The following is a 23721-nucleotide window of genomic DNA, read 5'->3' as shown; positions in this document are numbered from 1 at the left end:
ATCTGGCCCTTTCTCCCTGGCATTGAAATCTTTTCCCCCACTTCTATCTACATGGACCCGACAGGACCACCTGGCTCCAGTCACTCTGACCGAGGGTTTGAGTCCATCATGCTCTGTTCATTCCCTTCTGGTAGTGACCCTTTGAAAGCAGACTCGGGGGTCATGTTGGGACCCACATGCTGGTTTGATGGCAGGGAGGCTGGAAATACAGAATGACTGGGCCTGTAGCCAGGTTAGCCTTCTTTCCCATCCCCCCTAAGTCTGGACCCAGAGTTCCTAATGGTGGGAGGAAGTGTGCAGAGAAGTGCCTTATCTGTCTACCCCCTTGGGGCAGGGCCCCCTCTTTAGGCTTACCACTTAGAGAAGCACAGAGCGTGTGTTCACCACAGGCAGGTCCCAGAGAGGGAACTCGAATGGGCTGAACTGTGCGTGCCCAGGGCCTTCACTTGGTCTCACCAATCAGAGAAATCAGGGACAAGGTAAAAAGTGCAGATGACTTTTCTCCGGTACTTCCAATACCAAAAATTTTAATTTAATGAGCCAAGGTAGGGATGCGTCCGTCTGCCGCGTCTACCATAGTATAGCAGTCTGTCCAGGTGCCTCTCTCTCCACATCCAGGGATGATTCTTTGCCATCTCCGCCCATACACTGTTGCTGGAACAAGGCCACACCTAGCATCCACATGTCATTCCAAGGAGTAGGTGACATGTTTCAGTCTGAGCATGGAGTTAGACAGAATCTCTTGAGAGTCCCTCATGGTGGCTGTAGCAAAACGGGTACTGGGATTACAGCTCTGAGCTCTGAGTGGGCCATTGTTAGCTTGAGAGGACGTGAGGGGAGGGGCACTGTCTGTCTGACGGTGTGATCATGGCCCCGGATGAGAGCCAGGAGAGAATGTGTCGCCAAGCAAAAGTTCTTCTGCTATATGTTTGCACGGTTTATTTGAACATAAAAACAGGTTTTTGCAGCTGAGTGGGTAACTGTGCTCAGTAGAGTGATATCGATGTGAGAGGGCAGGACTTGGCATTTCCTGTTACTGCTTTGGGGTCGTTCTGGCCTCGGGAGGTTATTTGGAATTTTATTTTATCATCCGTTTAATTCACTGCCCCTGCTAACAGTCGCACCAATCTGTAACAGCGATTGACAGTTTCCTCTGTGCCAGTTCTGATAAAAATACCTTGGGGTCTTGGTGATTCCAAACTCAGGTGTCGCTGCCATCTCAACGCAGGGCATAGAGCAGGGGTTGTGAGGTATGGAATCAGGGAGACGGGGGCTTGCCTCCCAGCTCCATGATCGGTTTAACTGTGAGTTGTTGAACCTCTCCACGCCCACTTTTCTCATCTGTAAAGCGATCATAAAACAGTACCTGCATCATCCAGGTTCTTGACAACTGAAAGACACACACACATACCCTATTTACACTTAGCACAGAGTCTGGTGTGTAGAAAGCACTCAGTGAACAGGACAGTTTTGGAGCAAGCTAGTGGAGGCCTGAGTCCAGCAGGGACCTCAGGTGTGAGGTGGTGTGTGGGAATCTTAGAGGCACTAACAAGTTACCTCACGAGCTAGGGCTCTCAGGAGCTGGTCAGCATGCCTTGCAGTCACCGCAGGGTGAGGACCCTGTCCTTCCAACCAGAGCAGCTCCATTTGTATCTGAAAGTGGACGTGGATGTGGTTTCATCTCAGCAGTTCTCAACTAGGGGGTGACTTTGCCCCTGAGGGGACATTTGGCAACGTCTGGGGACAGTTTTGGCGGTCAGAACTGGAAGGTGGCTGCTACTGGCACCTACTGGGTAGAGGCCAAGGACGCTGATAAATACCCTACATGGCACAGAACGGCTCCCCGCCACAGAGTCTCAATAATGCTGGGGTTGTGAAACTCTGGGTACTGTGCATATGCACCCATGTGCTGGGTGGGGAGAGTCTATGCAAGATTTTTACTTGGAAAAAGTCTAAGGAAAAAGTTTAAAAACCAGGGTTATATAGTGCATCTAGAAAGAACCCCCTGGTTGCTGAGAGGTCTGCAAAGCCGCCTGCCTTCAGGAAAACCTGTGTGGGGCCTGAGTCAGACGCGTCCGAGGCAAGGGGAGAAGCGTCTACAGAGTCCAGGCACTGTCCATGTGGGCCAGGTGTCACGGGGGGGCCTGTGTGCTCCAGGTCTAACCGGATGAGGTGCAGGCCAGCCAACCTGGCCAGAGTGAAGAGGCTCTTTCTGGGGTTAGGAAGCACAATGCCCCCATGAAAGTGCAATCAGGCCCAATTCTACAGAAATAAAATGGTGGATACCAAAACGCCAAATGTACACAACTCAGGTCATGTTAAAGACATATTCTTGGGATAGAGCCATCATTTCTGCCCGTACTTCCCCCTCCCCACTGTGCAACCCTTGTCCTCGTTCTCTTATTGAATGGCATCTTCCCTGGGTGGAGATGCTTCTAGCAATGATGTTGTTGGAAAACTGGTCCGTGTCTTGCATAATGGACATGCTACTGAAGGAGTATTGTCCTGCTTAAGACTAAGTTTAATATTGATCTGACCGTAATTTTTTTCCTTACTGTCAGGATCTGATTTGGCAAATGTTGAATCATCTGGTGAGAAACCAGCCTGAAATATTAGGTTGCACTCTATGAATTGCCATTTTATGGCTGTTCTCCTAGGTCAAAAGTAGTTGGACAACAGCGATTTCGCATGGTTCACGCTGCTGCAGGACTGAAAGGGACAGTTTATAGTTTATATACAGATTACTTTATGTTCTTCCTAAAAGAACTGTGTAAAATGCCTGCAGCATCCCTGGGCACACTTCCAAGTTAACTCGGGCACCTCAAGCTAAGCCATTACCTATGTCACCAACAACCAGGCACTGGTCCATAACGCACCTTTTTCCAGCAGGCATAAATAAGCCCTTGTATTTTAACAAAGTAGTGTTTCCGTGGGTGGAAACAGGCTCGTCCTCACCTTTTGCATCTGCCCAGTAGAAGGGAATGAAATTCTTTTAAACCTCAAGAACCTCCAAAGAGACCCCCGCTCCCACCCCTTGACTGACTTCGTTCCTCAACATTTAAAATGGAGCCAGATGGTACATTGCCACGTGTGGACACCACATCCAACCCTGGTGTTCAACTAACGAGAGGGGGTGGGAAAATGCCTCACGCTCCATCTTTACCTTGTCATCCAACTGCAGTGAAATTAGGACATGGCATCACCATCCGGGCTGCTTAAAATATTTCCCTTCCACCAGGGAAATTTTATAGATACCATATGTTCCTGTTAGGATTATAGTATTTTATGGATTTATGAGTATCTGCTAAGCTTTACATTTTTTCCTCTTGAAGGACAAAATTGCAAAACCTTTTGGAACCAGGTATCTTAGGAATGAAGAGTTCTGTGGCCAGGCCCAGTAATTTTCTTGATACGGCTTTTTTGGGTCACAGGTCTGCTTCAAAAGCATATCCACAGTCTCCAAAGAGTGTGAAGCCCTCCTACCCAGGGTCTCCCGTGAAATACCGCCTTTCATCCTTTCCCAACCGAGAAACTCCCAAGAAGAAGGCAGAGAAAGAAAAGACCAACAAGGAACGGGAAGGGGCCATGGGCCAGCAGGCATCTGGATCACTTGGGGAGGAGGCCCCCGAGAAGCATGTCGTGGACAGGCACCTCACTGAGAAGCACACTGCTTCAGGAGGGAAGGCCGAGAGCCATGAAGGTAGGCCACCCTCACTGACACAGCCATCAGGCCTTGGGTTTCCAAGATGGTCCTCTCTCTGACCCAATCCAAGTGGAAGCTCGTGCTTGGGGGAGAGTGAGAGAGTTTTTACTGGGACAGCTTCCTTCCCACTCACCGCTCACCGCTGCCTCAGGCCTTCAGGGTGCTCCGAGTGCTTTCCTTGACCTCCTGAGTTTGCCCCGGGGGAGCTCACGGGTGTGCCAAGTAAGAGCACCTGCAGCCAGCCAGCGCCTGCAGCTCCCAGCCACACAGGGTCCGGCTTTCATCCTTTCCGTCTTTATGATGCAGGGGGCTCACTCCGAGGTGGGCAGCAGTGGTGGCTGCCGTGGGACTGACCAGTTACTCTCTGTCTGCTCCTCACCTTCCACTCCCTCCCACTGCAAAATGCATCCAGGGCAGTAGCTTCTTGCACTTCGTGGCTAATTGTGGGATTCCTTGCAGCACTTCCCCTCACCCCTTTGGGATGGATTCTTTTCCAGGTGGCGGCTGCTGTGCGAGCAGAGTCGTTCTGCTCTTTCACCTTAATCTTTTCCCACGTAGCCGCAGGGAAGCCCACGGCAGGCACCACTGATGCGGGAGAGGCCGCGAAGATCCTGGCCGAGAAAAGACGGCAGGCCCGGCTCCAGAAGGAACAGGAGGAGCAAGAGCGACTGGAGAAAGAAGAACAAGTCAGGTACAGGGGTGCTCAGAGTCTGGGGGTGATCTCTTGTAATTATAGGCTGTGGTGGAAAGAGCAACTCGCTTTTCTTTTCACAGTTGTGGTGTTGATAAAACCTCAGCTGTGGTATAGGGACCCAGAAGGCCCGGTTTGCATGGAAGGCATTGGGGGACTGTGGCTTCTGTTAGATATAATTAGCAGTGATGGAATGTTGCTCTTTTCCAAGGACCTGGAAACTCCCAGCTCCTGGATCTTAAAGCTCCATGCAGCTTCCCTTTCTCCTCTGAGACCTGCCAGGCCTCATAGAGCCATCAAGGGAATTGGAGCTTTGTTTCTCAGTGACTGTCCCTGAGAAGACAGAAGATTCCAGGTGTAGAGATTTTGATTCTGCTTCCTGAAGTTGTGTTTTCTCACCCGAATTATTCTAACTTGACCCCAGAGTGAGAGGGAGAGGAAGATTGAGGAGGGTGCCCTTGATGACGTGGAAGTCAAACTCACACCCATGGTCAGCAGCAAGGTGTGGGGAATGCCATCATGGAGCAGGGCAGGAGGACATTGTGGCAGTGGTTCACAGCCCTTGGGGGGAGTCGAGTCATCTGGGGAACTCGGTGAAAATATGTAGGCCAGGGGCCGGGTCCTGCAAATAAAGACAGCCCTGCCTTTTCTCATCTTTATACTCTGAGAGGAATAGGAATGCATGTTATAGGACAAGGTAGATTTTATCATTAAATTGATAAAAGAAGCTTTTAGAGAAATTGCAGAGTGCGATCCAAGACCATTTAGAGAATTAACGTGATAGGAAGCAAGCCATGCTATAGGACATCTACCATTCCTCCTCATTGCCAGCCAGACAGCCAGAGTCCTAATGGACGTCTTTGTTGGCATTGACCTTGTCCAACTCTCTCTTGCTTCTTGGGCCTCCCTGGCTCTCCTGCTCAATCTCCTCTGCCCACTCTTCATCCCCTTCACTGTTGCTTGGGTTCCTGGCCCTCAGTCCGGGAGAGTCTCCCCAGAGCAGTGTTCTCCCTCCTGCTCCACCTTTGCCCCTGTCATGCTGCCAGTTTCCTCTGGCTTCAGAGGGTCGTGGCTCCCATTTCACACCAGGGTTTCCTGTTGGGCAGTGGGGGTGCTAAACCAACTCTGCTCTCATCTACCTCTATACCCTCATTTTCCCTTTGCCTCATTTTATCTGGGTTTTTTCTTTCTTTTTTTAAAAATCATCTTTTTAAAAAGCTAACTTTTGTAAACCTTAAATATGTTCTGGTACAAGGGAAGGCCCTAAATAACACATACGTGCTGATGACTCTCAGTCTCTGTCTCTTTCTCTCAGTTAATTAAAACGAAAAATTACTTCCACAGTCAAACTTGCCACATTTCAGATGCCGAGTGGCCACATGGGGCTGGTAGCTACAGTATGGGACAGCACAGATCTGTAGAGTGTTGTCCCGTATGCACCTGAAATTCATTTCCAAAGCAGAGCTTCTCCTCTTTCTTCCATACTTCCTCTTCCTTTCAGGGGCTCTGCACCCCCATCTACCCAGGCACTCAGTAAGAAGTCTCTGAGCCAGCTCTCAACTCTTGGCGTGCCTTCCCCTCCAGACCCCTCGCCCTGCCGGTGGGCAAGTCCAGCCTAGGCTGCCCTGTGAGCATCTCTTTTTCCCCTTTGCCCTCTAGCCCTTCCACTCCTGCCCCAGTGCAGCCCTGCTGCTTCTGCCCAGGGCTGTATCTCTGCTTTAAGCCTCCTAGGGTGTGTCCACTGTCTACCGTCCACTCAGTGTCCACGGTGACCTGTCTAAAATAAGTGTGATTGTCCTGCTCCTGTCCTTAAACAAGCCAGAGACTTCTCTGATCTCACGGGATCCATCCAAACCCATCAACAGGCCTTTGAGCCTGCCATGAACAGGCCACTACCCACTCTCTTGCTTCCATGCTGCCCACTGCTCTCCACCTCCCTTCTGCCCTGGGTGCTAGCAAGCTAACCTCCCTGACAACCCCTACCACACACACACACCCTCCATCCAGCCACATCTTGGCTTATACCAGGCCCTCACATTGACTTGCATGTCCTCTGGCCCAGACATCTCTTCATTCCTCAAGACTCAGGTGGGACATTGCTTCCCCTTCTATGCCCGGCATAGACTGACCTCTCCTCACTCCGCCCCCTTACTGAACCCACTTAGAGCTGACCACCAAAGCCTCATGTGCTTACAGGCCTAGTTCCCTTAGTCAGCAAGCGCCTTACGGGGCGGGGAGATCGCCTTCAGATCTCCTGTGCCTGCACTCAGTAAATGTACATTTACATCTCTTAGCTGGAGAGGCCCAGCTAAGAAACCATTGCAGTGGCTGGTTAAGAGAATGCAAGGACTAAAGTAGTATGGGGACAGGTGGGCTGGAGAAGTGAGGAGGAGTTCAAGTCAGGCCGTCCAGCTAATGTCTACAGACTTTCACAACTCAAGAGAACACAAGCAAACTGAAAGGTAATGCTAAGTCTTGAGTTCAAGGACCTAGGAGAATGGTATATACCCAGGAACATATGTAAGAAGGACAGGGGTAATTGGTTTTAGAGGATAAAACTTAATCCATTCAGTTTTAGATAAATTAAGTTTAACGTGCCAACAAAATATCCAGGTGATTGGAACCATGAAATTGAAGCCTATGGCCTACGTAGAAATTAGATCAGTACGCATGGCCCCAAACCAGTTTTCCTCTCTCTTGCCAGAATGTGAAGCTTTGCATAGCACCACGTGGGAGGTGAGAAAGGAAAGTGCCAGACAGCCTGGGGCTGGAACACAGCAGGCACCTACTGGACTAAGATCATCCCTCACATCTGTTTTGTGCTTAGAGTCAATAGTTAAAGTCACAGAAATGTGCTGGCTGATGGGAGAGTAGAGAGAACAATAAAGATACTTGACCCCAACTATGGAAAACCCAGTTGTTGTTACGACCTGGTGAGGGAAGCTCCAGCCAAGTCCAGGATGGGGAAAACTACCCAGAAGAGAAGGGCTCATCAGGAGCCCTGGCAACCAGGCCCTGGGAAGGAGCCCAAAAGCTGCCCCAGTCCCAACCAGCAGTGACGTGATGGCTCTCTTGGAAGCATGCAGGCCAGGGCACAGCTGTTGGGCTTACAGGTGGCCCATGATGCCAATCAGGATTCTTGAAGTTGGGGACAAGTAATCCTAGAACCCAGGTCTGCTCTGGGGGAGGTGCTGGCAGAAGCTAGCAAGCAAGAGATTTGACTCTGGGATTCAGAAATGAATCCCCTTAATTTGTGTTGAGGAGCTAAAATAGATGCTAGGGTTGCATGCAGAAAGATGTTCAAACAAGTCAGCCCCCCACGACCAAGGGCACATAGCCAGGTTGTAGCTGCTGTCTGAGTGGGAGCTTCTGGGAGTGAGGAGGCTTGGAGCCACAGGCAGAGCTCCTCAGGGCCACTTGGCCCTGGCTGCTTGCAGGCTCAGGGGCTGTTCTGGTGACAGCTCAGGCAGGCATGGGCCATTGGGTTTGGGGCGGCAGGGCACAGAGCCAGCTGAGACAGGAAGTGAGTTACAGGGACTGGGGGAGGCAGGGCAATGTTGGCAGCCTCACGTAGCACAGGGCCACTGGCAGGCAGGGCCCTTGAATGTTGTCAGCACCTGTGAGGTGTGGCCAAGGCTAAGAAAAGGCTCTTGGTCTTAGTGTTTAGAAGATGAACAGGGGTGGAGACAGAAACCAGACTGAAAGAGGTCAGGGGGTGGGTGCTGGCTGTAACCTGGGCTTTCAGAGGTTTCTGAGTGAAAGGCAGGAGAGAAGGGACCTAGTAAAGTTGTCTGAGATGCCCGAGACCTGAGTATTTTTGCAGGCAATAGGTAGGTGTGTGTGGAAGGGAGACACTGGCCATGCGAGGAAGAGAGGAAGTAATGGCAGGAACCAGCAAAGAGTCTGGAGAGCACGTGGAATTCATAACACAAGGGGAAGAGTTTACCATCCTTTGCATCTAAGCAGAGGAAGGTAAAGGGACACTTCTGAGCAGTGATGCCATAGAGGAAAGCCATTTAAGCAGCCTGGGCGGGTGGCCTGAGTCTTCTCTGTAAACTGGTTGGTGATGCGATCAACTAAAGAAGATGATGAAGATGAAGAGGTGGAGGTTTGTTGGGCCCTTGCCATAAAGGTCTGGGGGATGAGGATAAAAGGATGGTATGTGGCAGCCACAGCCCCGGGGGTGGAGGACCACTGGGCCTAGTTTGGGCTTTTCTTTCACCCCTTCCTTGGCAGCCCAGGAGGGGCACGAGTGGTCCTGGGGGCCACCCAAGCCTGGAGGCAGGCAGCAGAGTAGCCTCCAAACCATCTGAGACATGCTTGGGAGAGGATCGGAAGACTGGGGCCTGAGGGAAGAGGGACACAGATACAAGTGGACTGGGCAGTGCTGACCAGAAACGGGACAGGGAGAGGGGATTGGAGGGACGGGGCGAGGTCAGATCAAAGGAGCTTATTTCAGAGTTTAGGATGTTGACTGCTGAACTTTTAAAAATGGCAACCTTTAAGCACACAAGAAGAGTAGTCCAGTGAAACCCATATATGTGCCTGCCAGATTCAGCAGGGACTGTGAGCATGTCAGGGAGGGACATGGTGTGAAATGTCCTTCTCTGGCTGGCATGAAAGGGTGGAACAGAAGAGGTGGCCAGGGTGGGACATGAGGGGCAGGGACTATTATATGAGGACCTGCCCCAGTGGCCTGTGACAGCAGTGAAGTGAGGTAGGCTTGGGGTGGGTGACAGGACTGCAAGCAGATAGTACAGGTTTGTCGAACTTTGGAGGGAAACCAGTAATGAAGGCAAGAGCGGTGGGGTGGGGACAGCCCACAGAAGAAGGGTGGTGGGAAAACGGTGACATCCAGTTCCCTCTGGTTCCTACAGCAGGGTGAGAAAGAATGCTCATTCTCCCAGAGGAGTCTGAGGGGCCTGGTTTCCCACAGGGAAGCCAGTTTTCACCTACTAGAGGAAGCAAGATGTGGTTAATGGGAGGAATTCTGTTTGTGAGAGGAGGGCGTTCTGTGTGGGCACCATGGAAAGGATGAGCAGGGTTTAATGGGTCTGTGGGAGAAATTGATGTTGCAGGTGATAATTGAGCAATGTGAAGCCTTGAGGGCTACCCTCTGAAGTCCTGATGGGAAAAAAAAAGGAAGCGAGGTTTTTTTTAGAGCTGAACATGAAGATAACATGTCGTTTGTGAATTTGTGCATTAACACACAGGGTGCCTTTTGTGTATTAACTGTGTTTCCAGGACAATCACAACTGGCTCCTTAGAAAGGGGCAAGAAATGAAAAGGTGCTCTGACTAATCTTGGGATAAACCTTGTTATCCACGTGTTCGGTTTTGAGAATTCCAGGTTGGACCCTCTCAGACTTTCATGGAGGAATCTAAGAGAACCAGAATCTTTCTAATTAGGTTCCATATTGCTCTTCTCCAGAGTTCTCCAGAATATTTGTAACTAATTTCAGTTGTCCCAGAAATGCTTTTAGGCACTGCAACCTCTGCTAACGCAGAATATGTTATCAGCGTACAGTTGCATTGCCTTAGGCACACATCTTTAAGTCATTTCTTTACCTTTTAAAGTATTTATTTGGTAACACATAGGCAATAAGCCACCACAGTTCCTGAAACCTACCATTAAGGGTGGCAGGAGGTTCTTTAAGTCTTGACCTTTTTATAACAATAAAACAGCACCCCAGTAAGTCAGTGATACATGGTCTCAAGAAAAGGTTATTTCTGTGTTAGAGGTTTGCAATAATTAACAAGCTGTAGCTCAGTTTCCCCTGATATACCCTGGGGAAAGGCTAACCCCATCCCCCATAAGCCTACATGGCCAAGGGCACAACACTTCCCCACAGGTTAAATAAAGAAACCACATAGAGACGGGAGTAAAGGGAAATGGAAACCTTCCCTACCTGTATATCAGAGGGAGATGAAATTCCTACAGAACAAAGAAACATCTGCTCCTGCAGCATTCCAAGAAACCACAGCTCCCTAACCCACTATCTTCTAGTCTCTATCAGGGAAAGCTTTCACCTCTAGGGCTTCCTATTGGTCCCTGCACCTCACTCGGACCCTCAACCCCCTCCCACCAGCTGTCATTTCCCCACCTAGGAAAGTTCTGTATAAATTCAAGTCCCCCCCTTCCAGGAGTGGGCTGAAGTCTGTTCTTCAGATCCCCTCCGTTGGGAGAGCTTCTCAATAAATCTTTGTCTATAGTCATTTCAGTCTCCATGTCCCAGTAAGCGCTGTATTTTCTCCAACATTCTGAAACACAGATGTAGACTTAAAGATGCACTTAAAAGGACACTGGGATTTTGGGGAAAGATTCTCATTAAATTGTAAAACTAACATTTGAGAACCTCCTAGGGCCAGGAATTGTACTGTTTCCCATGCATGACCTCAATTTAATTCTCACAGGAATGCCATGGGACAGCAGTGTAGATATTCCCATTTTTAAATGAACCTCAGAAATATTGAGTGGCTTTCCAAAGGTCACACAAGCAAATGGCTAAATCAGGTCTTGCCCGTATGTCATATTGTCAGTCAGTTAAATTTGGGAAGTAAGTATGATTATCCACAATTTTTTAATAGATAAGGCAAGTAATGCACATGTGAGAAGGAAGAACATTAGAAAAATATATTTCAAAAAGCCCTTAGACATTACAAAATTCTTCCCCACTGTTTAGAGCTCTTTATCATTACATCATGAAACACTCATCCGTGGATGAAAGATGTCTAAATGCCATTTAAGTTTGATATAGCAAAGGACAAAAGCCAAAATAGGTTTTAAAAAATCACCAAAATAAATGAAAATAGATGCTTTTGATTTAATTTCCATTTTAAATGTCAAATTTCTGTTGAGCTTTTACTTCCATTTGCTGCTTCAGAAATCACATACCAATTAGAACCCAAAATGAATTTTCACTCATAGTCTCTGCTCTTAAATGGCTGGCTGGTTGGTGTATTTGTGGCTATTGTAACACTTCCAATTTTTTCTAGCTTAAATCAGTTTTAAATATTCTGCTAAGTTTTTAAAGAATTGTCATTAAATAAGAATGATGGTCTTGGCTTCCTATCTAGTTGTGGTCATTTGTAGATTGACTAGGGAACAGTTGTGTCTTTGCTACAATTTATTTCACAAATCAATACATCTTTAATCTTTGCATTGCAGAATGTAAATGCAACCCTGGTTAATGGATTTATGTAACTGTATACTACAGCTTGAATAGTGGATTTCTGGGAAGAGTGAGTCATTTTGTTAAGTGGGTACTAATTCAAATGCACATATCTGTTAATATGTTGAGCATTGCTCTGCTGCCGGCACACATTTCCTCGGCAGTTTGCCCTCTTGTGTGTGTCTTCATCTAACAACAGTTATTTTCTCAAAAGGCTAGAGAGAGAGGAATTGAAAAGAAAGGCAGAAGAAGAAAGACGTCATCTAGAAGAAGAAGCCCGTAAGCGAGAAGAGGAAAGAAAGCGGCAGGAAGAGGAAGAGAAAAGAAAGGCAGAAGAGGAGGCCAAGCGGAAGGCTGAGGAGGAGTTGTCATTGAAAGAAAAGCAAGAGAAGCAAGAAAAAGAAAAGCAAGAAAAAGAAAAGCAAGAAAAAGCTATGCTTGAAAAGCAGGTACAGTATGAGTCCTCAGACATTTAAGGGCCTTCTTAGCTAACCTTAAGATAAAATTTGTTAAATCTGAATGATTCATAATAGTTACTTGAAGTTTTTTTTTAATTGCCTGTGCTAGTTATTAAATATAAGTTTGGACAACAAGAGTGAACTCGATCATGATTGCTATATGTCAGTGTGGCTATCTCCAAAAGCAGACCTTGAGAGACGAGTTTGCAGGCAAGTTGTTTATTTGGGCAGTGTCCCAAAAAGCTGGTGGGGAGTGAGGAAAAACTTTAAATAAAGAGTACATTGTTGAGTGGCCTACTGTGGGCAACTAGGACTCAATCCCACTAGGACCCTCTGTGAGACTGTAGAACATTCCTTACAATTATCCCTCTGAGGGGTGGAAAAGCTGGAGTATTTATCTACTAACTCCTGCCCCTTAATGTTGAGAGTTGTTCCCAGGGGAGTTAACTTTTTTTTTTAACTTTTATGCACTTGAATTTTTTTTAAAGATTTATTTATTTCTCTCCCCTTCCCTGCCCCCCGCCCAGTTGTCTGCTCTCTGTGTCCATTCACTGTGTGTTCTTCTGTGTCTGCTTGTATTCTTTTTTTTTTTATTGACTTTGTAATAATATTACATCAAAAATATATATGTGAGGTCCCATTCAACCCCACTCCCCCACCCCCCCCTCTCCCCCCCAAAACACTCGTTCCCATCATCATGACACATCCATTGCATTTGGTAAGTACATCTTTGGGCACCTCTGCACCTCATAGTCAATGGTCCACATCATGGCCCATACTCTCCTCCATTCCATCCAGTGGGCCCTGTGAGGATTTACAATGTCCGGTGATTGCCTCTGAAGCACCATCCAGGGCAGCTCCATGTCCCAAAGACATCTCCACCTCTCATCTCTTCCTGCCTTTCCCCATACCCATCGTCCACCATGTCCACTTTTCTCAATCCAATACCACCTCTTCTATGTGGTCATTGGATTGGTTGTGTCCATTGCACCTCTATGTCAAGAGGAGGCTCAAATTCCACATGGATGCTGGGTGCAATCCTCCCATTTTCAGTTGTAATCACTCTAGGCTCCATGGTGTGGTGATTGTCCTTCTTCAACTCCATCTTAGCTGAGTGTGGTAAGTCCAATAAATCAGATTGTAGGTGTTGGAGTCTGTTGAGGCTCAGGACCTGGCTATCACATTGTCAGTCCAGAGATTCAAATCCCCTAAATATATCTTAAATCCCAACGTTAACTGCACCTCCAGCACATTAGCATGAAAGTCTTATGAAGGGAGATCCCATCTGAGTCCAGATTCATCACACATAAACACCATTTCCAATGAGGGGCCATCTGCCCTGGTAGTTAACCCCATCGGCCATGGCCATAACTCTCATGGGTCTCTTTAGCCTTCAAAGGAACCAATATCTGGGGGTTGTATCTGCTTTATCTGTCTCTCTGACTCTGCTCAGTTGTGCATGAGGGCAATCCTTCTGCCAGCCTCCAGACTCTTTTTTAGAAACTCGTAGCCATATAAACTCATTTCTCCTTTCCATTTCCCCCTTACTTTAGGTCAAACATCTGCTTGTATTCTTGTCAGCAGCACTGGGAATCTGTGTCTCTTTTTTTTTTTTTGCTGTGTCATTTTGCTGCGTCAGCGCTCCATGTGTGTGGCGCCACTCCTGGGCAGGCTGCACTTTTTTTGCACTGGGCAGCTCTCCTTACAGGGCTCATTCCTTGTGCATAGGGCTCCCTTACATGAGGGACACCCCTGCGTGGCATGGCACTCCTTGCACGCATCAGCACTGCGTGTGGGCCAGATCATCACATGGGTCAGGAGGCCTTGGGTTTGACCTGGACCTCCCATGTGGTTGGCAAATGCTCTATCCATTGAGCCATATCTGCTTCCCGGAGTTAACTTCTTGAAACTCTCCAGCCACATGTACACTCTCTGGCCAGGCCTACCCTCAGGCACAAAAAGACCATAGCCACAGATAGGAACTGTCTGTGGATGATTTGCTCTGTTGACTAAGAGTATATGAGTGGGGCACTAATGCTGCCTGCTACATCATAGAGCAGGTCCCATCAGTCTACATTTAATATTGGAGCAGCACCTTTGCAACTTTGGGGCAGATGATGAGTTGAATGACAATGTGCAACACCTCCACCCCCCCCCCCCCCGCCAGGGAATTACTATAAAGTTTTCTTAGCTGAATAAAACCTGTGCCTTGGTTACATTTTCTACCAGAAAGAAGCAGCAGAAGCGAAGGCCCAGGAGGCAGCTAAACAGATGCGTTTAGAAAGAGAACAAATCATGCTGCAGATTGAGCAGGAGCGACTGGAGAGGAAGAAGGTAAGGGTGGAGGGATCAGGAGGACTTAGGGTGAGACAAAAACAGCAAGTGAGCCCCGTTCTGTTCTGTAGTTTTTGGGTGGAGTGCTCTTATAAATGTCAATTAGGTCAAGTTGGTTAATAGTGCTGCATCTGTATTGATTTTTTATCATTTTGTTCTATCCATTACTGAAAGAGTAATAGTGTTAAAAGCTCCATCAGTGATTATGCATTTGTATGTTTCTCCTTTTAGTTCTCTCAATTTTTGCTGTATATATTTTGAAGCCCAATTGTTAGGTGAATATACATTTTGGATTGTAAATTTCCTGTTGAGATGACCCCCTTAATCATTATGTACTGCCTTTCTTTATCTCTAGTAAGACTTTTGTCCTAAAGTTGACTTTATATATAATGTATATATATATTATATATAATATAGCCCCCCAGCTTTTTTAATGATTAGTATTTGCATGGTAAATCTTTTCCCATTCTTTTGCTTTGAACCTATATGCATTCTCAGAAATATGTCACTTGTGAATAGTGTGTAGTTAGATCTTGTTTTTTAAATTCAGTTTGACAGTCTTTGTCTTTTAATTATAGTGTTTAGTCCATTTACATTTAATGTAATAATGGGTAGAATTGGGTTTAAAGAGGCTGATTAAAAGATTTATTCTAAAGGGCTTTGTTTTGCTGTAGACCTGGGAACTAGAAAACCAGTCTGTGATCTTTTTTCCTGACCTGCATCTCACCCTCACTTTCTGTCAGGGGGTCCTCTTAAGGGGTGGGGGTGATTTGTTGAATTATAGGTAAACTAAGGAGAGGAAGGAGAAAGATGAGATATAAATTAAATGTTGATTCTACATATTTCCTCATCTGCTCCTTAAGCAGTTGACCTTGTTCATAGGACCAAAGGTATACACCTGCAAAACTAATGGAAAGCCATTCTACACTCGTGATCCTTTGCCAACATTTGTCTTTTATGAGCTTTCTGAAATGAAATTGCATTTAGACCCAGATACTTTTATATGTGTCTGGCCTCATAATCCTCTTTCTTGATTCTTTCTGGTTATAGAGAATAGATGAAATCATGAAAAGAACAAGAAAGAGTGATGGCTCCCCAGAAGTGAAGGTAGGAAAGCCAAAGTACTATTTTATTTATTTTTTTCTAAGATTTATTTTTTATTTGTTTCTCTCCCCTTCCTCCCCACCCCCATTGTCTGCTCTCTGTGTCCATTCACTGTGTGTTCTTCTATGTTCGCTTGCATTATCTGGCAGCACTGGGAAACTGCATCTTTTTTGTTGTATCATCTTGCTGCGTCAGCTCTCTGTGTGTGCGGTTCCACTCCTGGGTGGGCTGCACTTTTTTCACACTTGTAGCTCTCCTTATGGGGCGCACTCCTCGCATGTGGGGCACCTTTACACGGGGGCGCCCCTGCATAGCACGGCACTTCTTTTGCACAGCAGCACTGTGCATGGGTCAGCTTACCATATGGGTCAGGAGGCTGTGGGGATTGAACCCTGGACCCTCTATGTGGTAGATGTATGCTCTATCAGTTGAGCCATGTCTGCTTGCCCAAAATACTATTTTTTAAAAGATTTATTTCTCTCCCCTTCCCCCCCCACCCCAGTTGTCTGTTCTCTGTGTCTATTTGCTGCATGTTCTTCTTTGTCCTCTTCTGTTGTCAGTGGCACGGGAATCTGTGTTTCTTTTTGTTGCATCATCTTGTTTTGTCAGCTCTCCGTGTGTGCGGCGCCATTCTTGGGCAGGCTGCACTTTCTTTCCTGCTGGGTGGCTCTCCTCACGGGGTGCACTCCTTGTGCATGGGGCTCCCCTATGCGGGAACACCCCTGTGTGGCATGGCACTCCTTGCGTTCATCAACACTGTGCATGGGCCAGCTCCACATGGATCAAGGAGGCCTGGGGTTGGAACCGCGGACCTCCCGTGTGGTAGGCGGACACCCTAACCACTGGGCCAAGTCTGCTTCCCCCAAAATACTATTTTAATAGTGTATGTACTAAGTAGAAAAGAATGACAGAACACACCCAGTGAAATGGTAGGTCTTGAAGAGAATTGCCCAGGAAAAAATGGCTTCTTTTTACTTTGTTCCTGGCTAGATTGAAGATGTAGTGACTTAAAGGAAAGAGGAGCCTCACAGTGGAGTTTCAGAGATGGGGTGCTAGTAAAAGATTTTCTCAGAGAAATAGGGGAAGGGAAGTGGGGAGAGACACAGTAGTCCATGAAGGAAAAAGAGAATGGCCATATAATAATAAGGGAAACACAGCTGATCTGTAATGTTACCGTGGAATAGGCACATGACCTGGCAAGATCCCAACTGCCCTCTAATGCTTTAAAAAATCACTTGTCTTTCTACGTAAAGTCAGTCTTCCATCTTTTCATCCACCCTGTATTCGTTTTCAGAAAGAAGACCCTAAAGTGGGGATTCAGCCTGGTGTGTGTGTGGAAAATAAGACAAAACCAGTTGTCCCCAATAAAATAGGTGAGTGTGAGGTTGGATTCTTGGGTTCGTTCTTTTCAACAGGCGAGGGCTCGTTTAGAGCCTCCTCAGGGGGAACCACCAATGGATTGTGAGAGTGGCACTGCCAGAAGGGACGGGTCTCCCATTCCCTGGGGAGTACGCCTGCACAGGCTTTGCTGTTTGATTGGGAAGGCCACAGGCTTCCTCAGTTACTCCAGTCATCCCAGCACAGGACCAGGGGGTCAGACTATCTGTTTTCCCAAGGAGCTTTACTGCCGGCCAAGGTTTTGTTAACAACAGACTCTGCCGGTCTGTGGAGTTCCTCCTGCCTTCCAGATGTCCGGGTAGTCCAGTTCTTTTCTCTCCTATAGTTTTTAAACTCCTTAGGTTTGAATATTCCTTGGCAACCAAAGACAGGAAAGGTGCCTCCACTTCACAGTCACTCTTCCCATTTCTCCTTTGCCTTGTGGCTCAAGAAAATGCTATCCAGAGCCTGGGGACCTGTGCAGTATGTGGCATTCAGCCTCCTGCCTGTGTCGTGAGCCCCACACAGACAAGGAGAACGTGATTTGTCTTCCCCTGCCCTGTGTGTCAGGGATTGCAGGCGATTATTTCTGGTTCCTTTCACAAAAGATGCAAAGCTGGGGATTAAAATGATTGCCTCGATACACATTTCCCCTGTGATTTCTTCGTTTGGTGTATTTTATGATTCACACAATGACTTTGTGTCCTCAACTAGAAATCAATGGGTTGAACACCTGCCAGGAAGTTCACAGTGTGGGACGTGCTGCCCCAGAAACTTTTCCCCGCGACATTTGCTCTAATGGGCTCAAACCAGTCGGGGGACTTATTCATCTGGATGCCCTCGATGGGAAATCAAACAGTCTGGATGACTCAACTGAAGAAGTTCAGTCTATGGATGTGAGGTGTGTTGATTCCTTTGGCATTTAAACTTCATCTCTTCCCACAAGCACCCCTACCCTCTCTTAGTTGAATACTTCATCTTTTCCACAACCAAAGTAGGTTTGGCTGATATTGCAGGAAAGCTAGTGGTGGCACAATATTAGCGTCTTAGGTCAGGGGCCCTGGAAGCAGAGCCTGGGACAGGGATTCTCGTGCACATGATTTATTGGGGGATGCTCTCAGGGGAAAGGGGAAGGGGAGTGAGGCCAGGCAGCGGAGGGTGCTAAGCAAGAAGGCAGGCTTGGCTCATCCACCGGTGCTCTGGAGGATGAATTTCCACCAGAGAGTTGTCCCCCTGAGATAAGGGAGGTGGCCATTGTATCACCGTATCTGTCAGTCATTGACTGCGGACCATGGCAGGGTGTGGGGGACTCCCTGGACCTGGGGGTGCCCTTTGGTCAAAGACAGTTCTTCAGAGAAAGGGTGGAGCTGTGAGTCTGAGCAGCAGACTCTCTCAGCACCTGGAGGATGGGTGCACCACGGGTGAAGGGGGTCTGGGCGGGCCACCAACAATGTCCAGGCCCATTGCGGGACTGGAAACCTGGTAAAGGAACTAGTTTGCTCCCAGATCCTAAACACTTAAGGGATTCTTAAACTGATCTTGTGTTTGGGGGTGACACCAACTGGCCAATTCATCCCAGGTGAAAACGGAACTTTGCTTAGCAGGTGATTGGGGCAGAGGCCTTGGAATGACAGCCCTGGTCAGGGAAGCAGAGTGCTGGCAGGACCCCGCAGCCCTTGCCCGCGTCTCCTCAGGCCCTGCCCCACTGCCGCCATCACGACAGGCTTCCCCTAACTGGTGCCACTCTCCTCCAGGAGAAAATGACAGAGGCATCTTAAGGATTGATGCAACACCACCCATGTTGTCATGTCCAGTGAGCTGTGCTTATTATTTTGTTTTTGGACTGGGGGTGGGGTGGAGCTGGGTGGGGACACACACGACATAGCATTGACCAGGGCCTCCAGAAAGGGGAAGGGGCTTTGTGCAGGCACCGGGTTCTCTCAGTCACCACCTCTGAATCTGGAGAGAAGTGGTGCCTGGTGGTGGCGCCCAGGCTTGTGGTGACCTTCTCTTCCCGGGCTCGGGCTTGGGGACCCCGGGAATGGAGGTGGGTACTTCTGTCATCAGGCAGCTTCCCCAGACACCAGAAGTGATGTTGGATCAGCTATTTCCCCATAACTGGGTCAGGGTGAGGGAGACAGATCCCTCTTTGAGCTTCTACCGTTCCACGGGTTTCTCTAGACTCTTTTTTTCTAAGATCTTATCAAGAAAGAAAAGAACAGAAGAACCTGGCAGCAGCCTTACTCTGGCTAAGAGAACCTCCTGGGGACAGGGGGCCAAATCCCAGCCCACCACTCATCTGAGCCTGGCTTTCCTCATTTGTAAAACATAGCACCCTCCTGGCTGACACAGTGATGAAGCTCAGGGAGAGAGAGAGAGAGAGAGAGAGAGAAAAAAAAAACAAGCTTGCCAATTGGAGCTGGGGAAATCAAGGTGGATTGCAATATACCCCTCAGAGAGGAAGCAGTGGGTGAGAAACAGGGCCTTGCCCTTCGCAGGTGCCTCAGCAGGCGGTGGTGGTCGTTGTTAGCAGTGGCCCTTGACCTTAACTGAGCGCTGCCTCCTGGTCAGCTCCCCCGGGAATCCTGGGCAGCAGGATGGCCTTCACGCTCCCGGGAGCCCCGTGAAGGAGAAGTGATTATTCCTCCCCATTCTACAGTTGCGGTATCGGAGGCTGGAGGAGGAGAAGCAGCTGGCCCAAGGCCACACTGCTGGAAAGACGCAGCCCCAGGGCACCGTCTGGGGACAGCACCTGGAGTCCAGGGGCAGTTAGGGCCCTTCCTCAGCTCGCTTTTAGCTTTAGCCTTGGCTTTCCATTTTGGTTTCCCCTCCTCAAGGTTCTGGAAGTGCCTTGTTTCTCTGCAGTAGAGTGCTGGTGCCTGCGGGTTTTATTTTCTCTGCCTGTAGGCAGAAAAGCCAAAGCTCTCGAGCTCTGGGCAGTGGGCGCTCAGCCTTCACAGCCCTACTCAGCCATCTTCCCTTGTTCTCATCCACAGGGCCCGTGGCCACCAGCTCTCAGGTTGGAACTGACTTGTGTCTTTTACCCTGTGTTACACATAAACTCTGATTTGGGATCCGTCTTCTCTCAAATAATAGAAAGAGAGTAGTATAACACAAGTGCTACTGACAGAATTAATAGGTTGTGCTGTGTTCTCCACACCCCTCCTTACTCTCCTCCTTTCTCCCTCCCTCCCCCTCTCTCTCTCCTCTTATCTCTTCTAGTCCCATTTCAAAAGAAGAGCTTATCTCCATCCCAGAATTTTCCCCAGTGAGTGAAATGATTCCTGGGGTGTCTCTGGACCAAAATGGAAGTGGCCATGCCCGAGCGCTCCAAGACCTCTTAGATTTCACTGGCCCCCCCACGTTCTCCAAGAGGTCCAGTGAGAATCTCAGCCTGGATGACTGTAACAAAAACCTGATTGAAGGATTTAACAGTCCTGGCCAAGAAAACACTCTGAACACCTTCTGTTGACAAATGCGTCATCCCTTTAGTGAAAGGTACCGTCTTTTGATGAGATTCTAAGTCTATAACTCTGAAACTGGGATTTGCAGAAATAGGATCAACATCATTCACCCTCCTGGCTGGCCGATTTTACTTGAAAGAGGCAAACAGTTAATGTATGTGTGGGCTGTGCTGCAGCACACACAAGAACACGGATGGATTCCAAGTAAATCCTTCCGAGGAGAGACCTCTCCCTGCTGGATGGGGTCCCTGTGTAGCAAGGCTGAGAAGCACTGGCTCCAGGATTGACTGATGAGCAGTCCTGAGCGGCCCCTGTACCTCTTCTAGAAGCAAGGCAGGAGGGCTCTAGAGTCACCAGGCCATGCTAGTGAAATTATTTTCCCCCTGGTTTTACTCAGTGATATTCCACATTCTATCTGGAATCATCCATATGTGTGTAGGAGTGTTGGGCCAAATAACTTGCTCTTCTGTTAACGGGTCCTGGATTCTTCCAGAGCAAACATCTGTCCTCAGATCAGACCCAAAGCGCTTCTAGAAGCTATACTCATTTGAGTCAGTTACATCTATGGGTTTTATCCATTGTGCCTTTCTGTGCACCTAGTTGTATAAATCTCATGTTTGATTTACTTCAGTTGGGGCCTTTTTCATTTTTGAATAATGAAAACGTCATTAGAATCGGTCATCAAATCCCATCATAACTGAATCATTCCAGCTGCTCCTCCCATTTTGGGTTCTTCAAAACATATTTCAACTCTCAACCGTCTCTCGGTCACTTCCCTCCTCGAACAGAATTTGCAAAGCCTGAGATGATTTCAGCCAGCCTTTTTAGTTCCCAAACAAGGAAACGGATTGAGGAGGCCACTGGGCCGAGGGCTCTGTGTTTCATGTATTTATTTCCACCTGACCTCAGCCCATGCCTGTGGACAACACATTTTAGAATTCCCTTCTCTAGGTTCTTGGCAAAGCATTTGTGGTCATCTCACACATGAGAGGGAGGGAATACATGACAGGTAATTTTTAGAGTAAACTATCCCTGGTTTGCAAGAAGTAGCTGCCTTCTTGTACATGTAAACTGTGAATTCACTTGAGCATTGTATTTCCCTGACAGTTACATGACTTACTATTTATTAAGAGTTTTGTTGTTGTCATTAGCATAGCTTGACTTAGTTAACTTCCCTTCAGTTCACTTACCTAGTGAATAGTGAGGGCTAGAAGATCCACAAGCCTGAGGAAAGTATTCATGGCTCTTCAAATCTATTTCCTCTGTCTCTAAAGGAAAGCATAAAATGCCTATACAAAAAGAAAAATAAACCTCAACAATTTTATTCACGCTACTTGTATATTTTCATTGTGATGTAGTCTAGTGCTGAAACCCTTTTCCTCCAGAGGTGGTACCACCCCCCACTTAGGGGGCACCGGGACACGAGCTGGTGGTTCTTGTCATGTGGCCAGGGGCCACACTGGCATTTGGAAGGCAAACCTTGCCTTAAACATCCTGCAGGTTTCAGGACAGTCCCGCGCACGGAGAACCTGGCCCACCTAAAAGGATAGTCCTACACGCATTCCTATCGCATTTCTGTTGAGAAATACCATGTGAGCCAAGTGAAAATAAAATTACCAGGAAGGTAGAGAGTCCCATACTGTGAGATAATATTAGTGAGAGAAAGTAGATCTTACAAATGGCAAAATACTCAGCTTCTTTGTTCCTCTCATGTGGATTTGTTTTTGACTTGACACAGGTAGTGTTTGAAGACCCCTGAAGCTGCTGGTTAGTGAAAGCCCAGCTGCCGACCATCTTGCAGAAGCTTCTGTCATCCCTAACCTCTGGATTCCAACTGATTCGATCTGACTATAACTGCATTCCTAGGTAGTATGTCAAACACTGGCCATGCTTGGTAGAAACCTTGAGACTTTCGCCTTGTCGGGCTTTAGCGAAGTTTCATGTTCTGGTTCTATTTATGAGCTTCGGCTGCTGATAAAGCACTTCCTGTACTTCTCTATTATCATAGTGATCCTCTAAATAACCTCCATGATGCCAGCTTGGAATTTACTTTATAACCACCCTTATTCCCAAAGCTGGAGTACATAAGCATTTAGATGTCTTTTCCTGTAAATATTCTAGACTTTTACCCAAACTCGACTTAATCATATACAGAACTTGAGCTGCGTAGCTCTCTGTCTTTGTTTGAATGGAGAAGAAATTCAGGGCCCTCCTCCCTCTCCCCACTCCTGGGTTTCTCTATTGGAGGATACTGTCAAGAAGCCCTTCTTTATTATTAAGCTTAGCCACCTGCAAAATGCATTGCCCCACGTTACTTATTTGGGGCTAAAATAGTAAGCCCATTTCAGTTAGGAAGTAGTTAAACAGTGTATAGTGATTTCTGTTCTTTTATGCATATACACGGGCAACTGCATATAGCTAGGACCCTTTCATGTTGCACCTTAAAATTTTCCAAATCGTGGTCCTCCAAACCATCGAATGGCTTTTGGATTGAATGACTGAATGCTGCCTCATTCGTGGATAGTTGGTTCATTTTCATGATGTCACTGTTGTTTTTCTCTTGGATCTTGGAGTTTTTATTTGTTTGCTCAACTCTAATAAAAGACACAAATGACCAGCGCTCTGAAACAAAGAGGCTGTAAATTGGACCCAATATGTTGCTTTAACACTTGAATGTAAAAACATCTGGATGAGGAAAAAATGACATGAGAATGTATACTCCATACATTTTATGCCATATAACCATGTGTTTTCTTAATTTCATTTCTTGTGGTGTAATGTGATCTTTGGTTTGAAATGTTCTCTTCTTTGAACATTTTTTTTTCTCTTGTACAATGAGTGGTTGAAAGGATCCATAATTCTGAGAGAGGTTTGCAACCAGGAAGTACAAAGAAGTCTAAATAGTAATCTTGTTCATGTGCTTTTAAAACCAACTGCAGTTTAAGAATTTGTTAGTTATGGAACCTGTGTATGTTTGTGTATGTATATATATATACCTAATAAAATACATGCCTCCAACAATGCAGTGCCATTTATCTTGATGAATATCAGGGAGAAAATCCCTTTGATGACAAGCACACAGAAAACGGTAACATGGTTCTGTCTTCAAAAACTGCCTCATCATCTTTCTTACAGCTTTGTTTTGCTAAATGTTTGTTTTGTTGTGATCTGTTATACCTCACAGTGCCATTGTGACCGTGGTGATGCCTCATTTGCATGATGTGTACATTGTGTTTAACGTGAAATACATTATCACTCAAGAGTCTGAGAGCTTGCTAGTATTTGTTGCTGTAAGCTTGGTGAAGAAATGTGCCAAAACCAAACCAGCTTTTAAAAATCTTTCAGGGGTGTGGGGGTGTGTGTGGGGGGAACCTATGTGGGCATCCTTTCCCTGTGAAACTCATTAAAAAGTCCTACAT

At 47.2% G+C, this 23721-nt stretch overlaps 1 protein-coding gene across 17 annotated transcripts in view; it reads left to right on the top strand.

Moving 5' to 3' along the window:
* MAP7D2 (MAP7 domain containing 2) overlaps positions 1-23323 on the top strand; it is a 121821-nt gene extending 98498 nt beyond the window's left edge. For all 17 annotated transcript variants that reach the window (XM_023586536.3, XM_023586527.3, XM_058292355.2 and 14 more), the window contains 9 exons: positions 3432-3700; positions 4262-4394; positions 11780-12014; positions 14253-14357; positions 15408-15464; positions 16756-16834; positions 17553-17739; positions 20061-20336; positions 22041-23323. In XM_023586536.3, coding sequence (XP_023442304.2) covers positions 3432-3700; positions 4262-4394; positions 11780-12014; positions 14253-14357; positions 15408-15464; positions 16756-16834; positions 17553-17739; positions 20061-20310 — 1315 coding nt within the window. In that variant the 3' untranslated portion in view covers positions 20311-20336; positions 22041-23323. The remainder of the gene's footprint in view (positions 1-3431; positions 3701-4261; positions 4395-11779; positions 12015-14252; positions 14358-15407; positions 15465-16755; positions 16835-17552; positions 17740-20060; positions 20337-22040) is intronic.
* Positions 23324-23721: the final 398 nt, after the last annotated feature.

This window comes from Dasypus novemcinctus, chromosome X (genome assembly GCF_030445035.2).
Source record: "Dasypus novemcinctus isolate mDasNov1 chromosome X, mDasNov1.1.hap2, whole genome shotgun sequence".
In the NCBI taxonomy this organism is placed as follows: Eukaryota; Metazoa; Chordata; class Mammalia; order Cingulata; family Dasypodidae; genus Dasypus; species Dasypus novemcinctus.
Note: the sequence above shows the minus strand (reverse complement) of the source record. Positions and strands in the feature narration are given on the sequence as shown.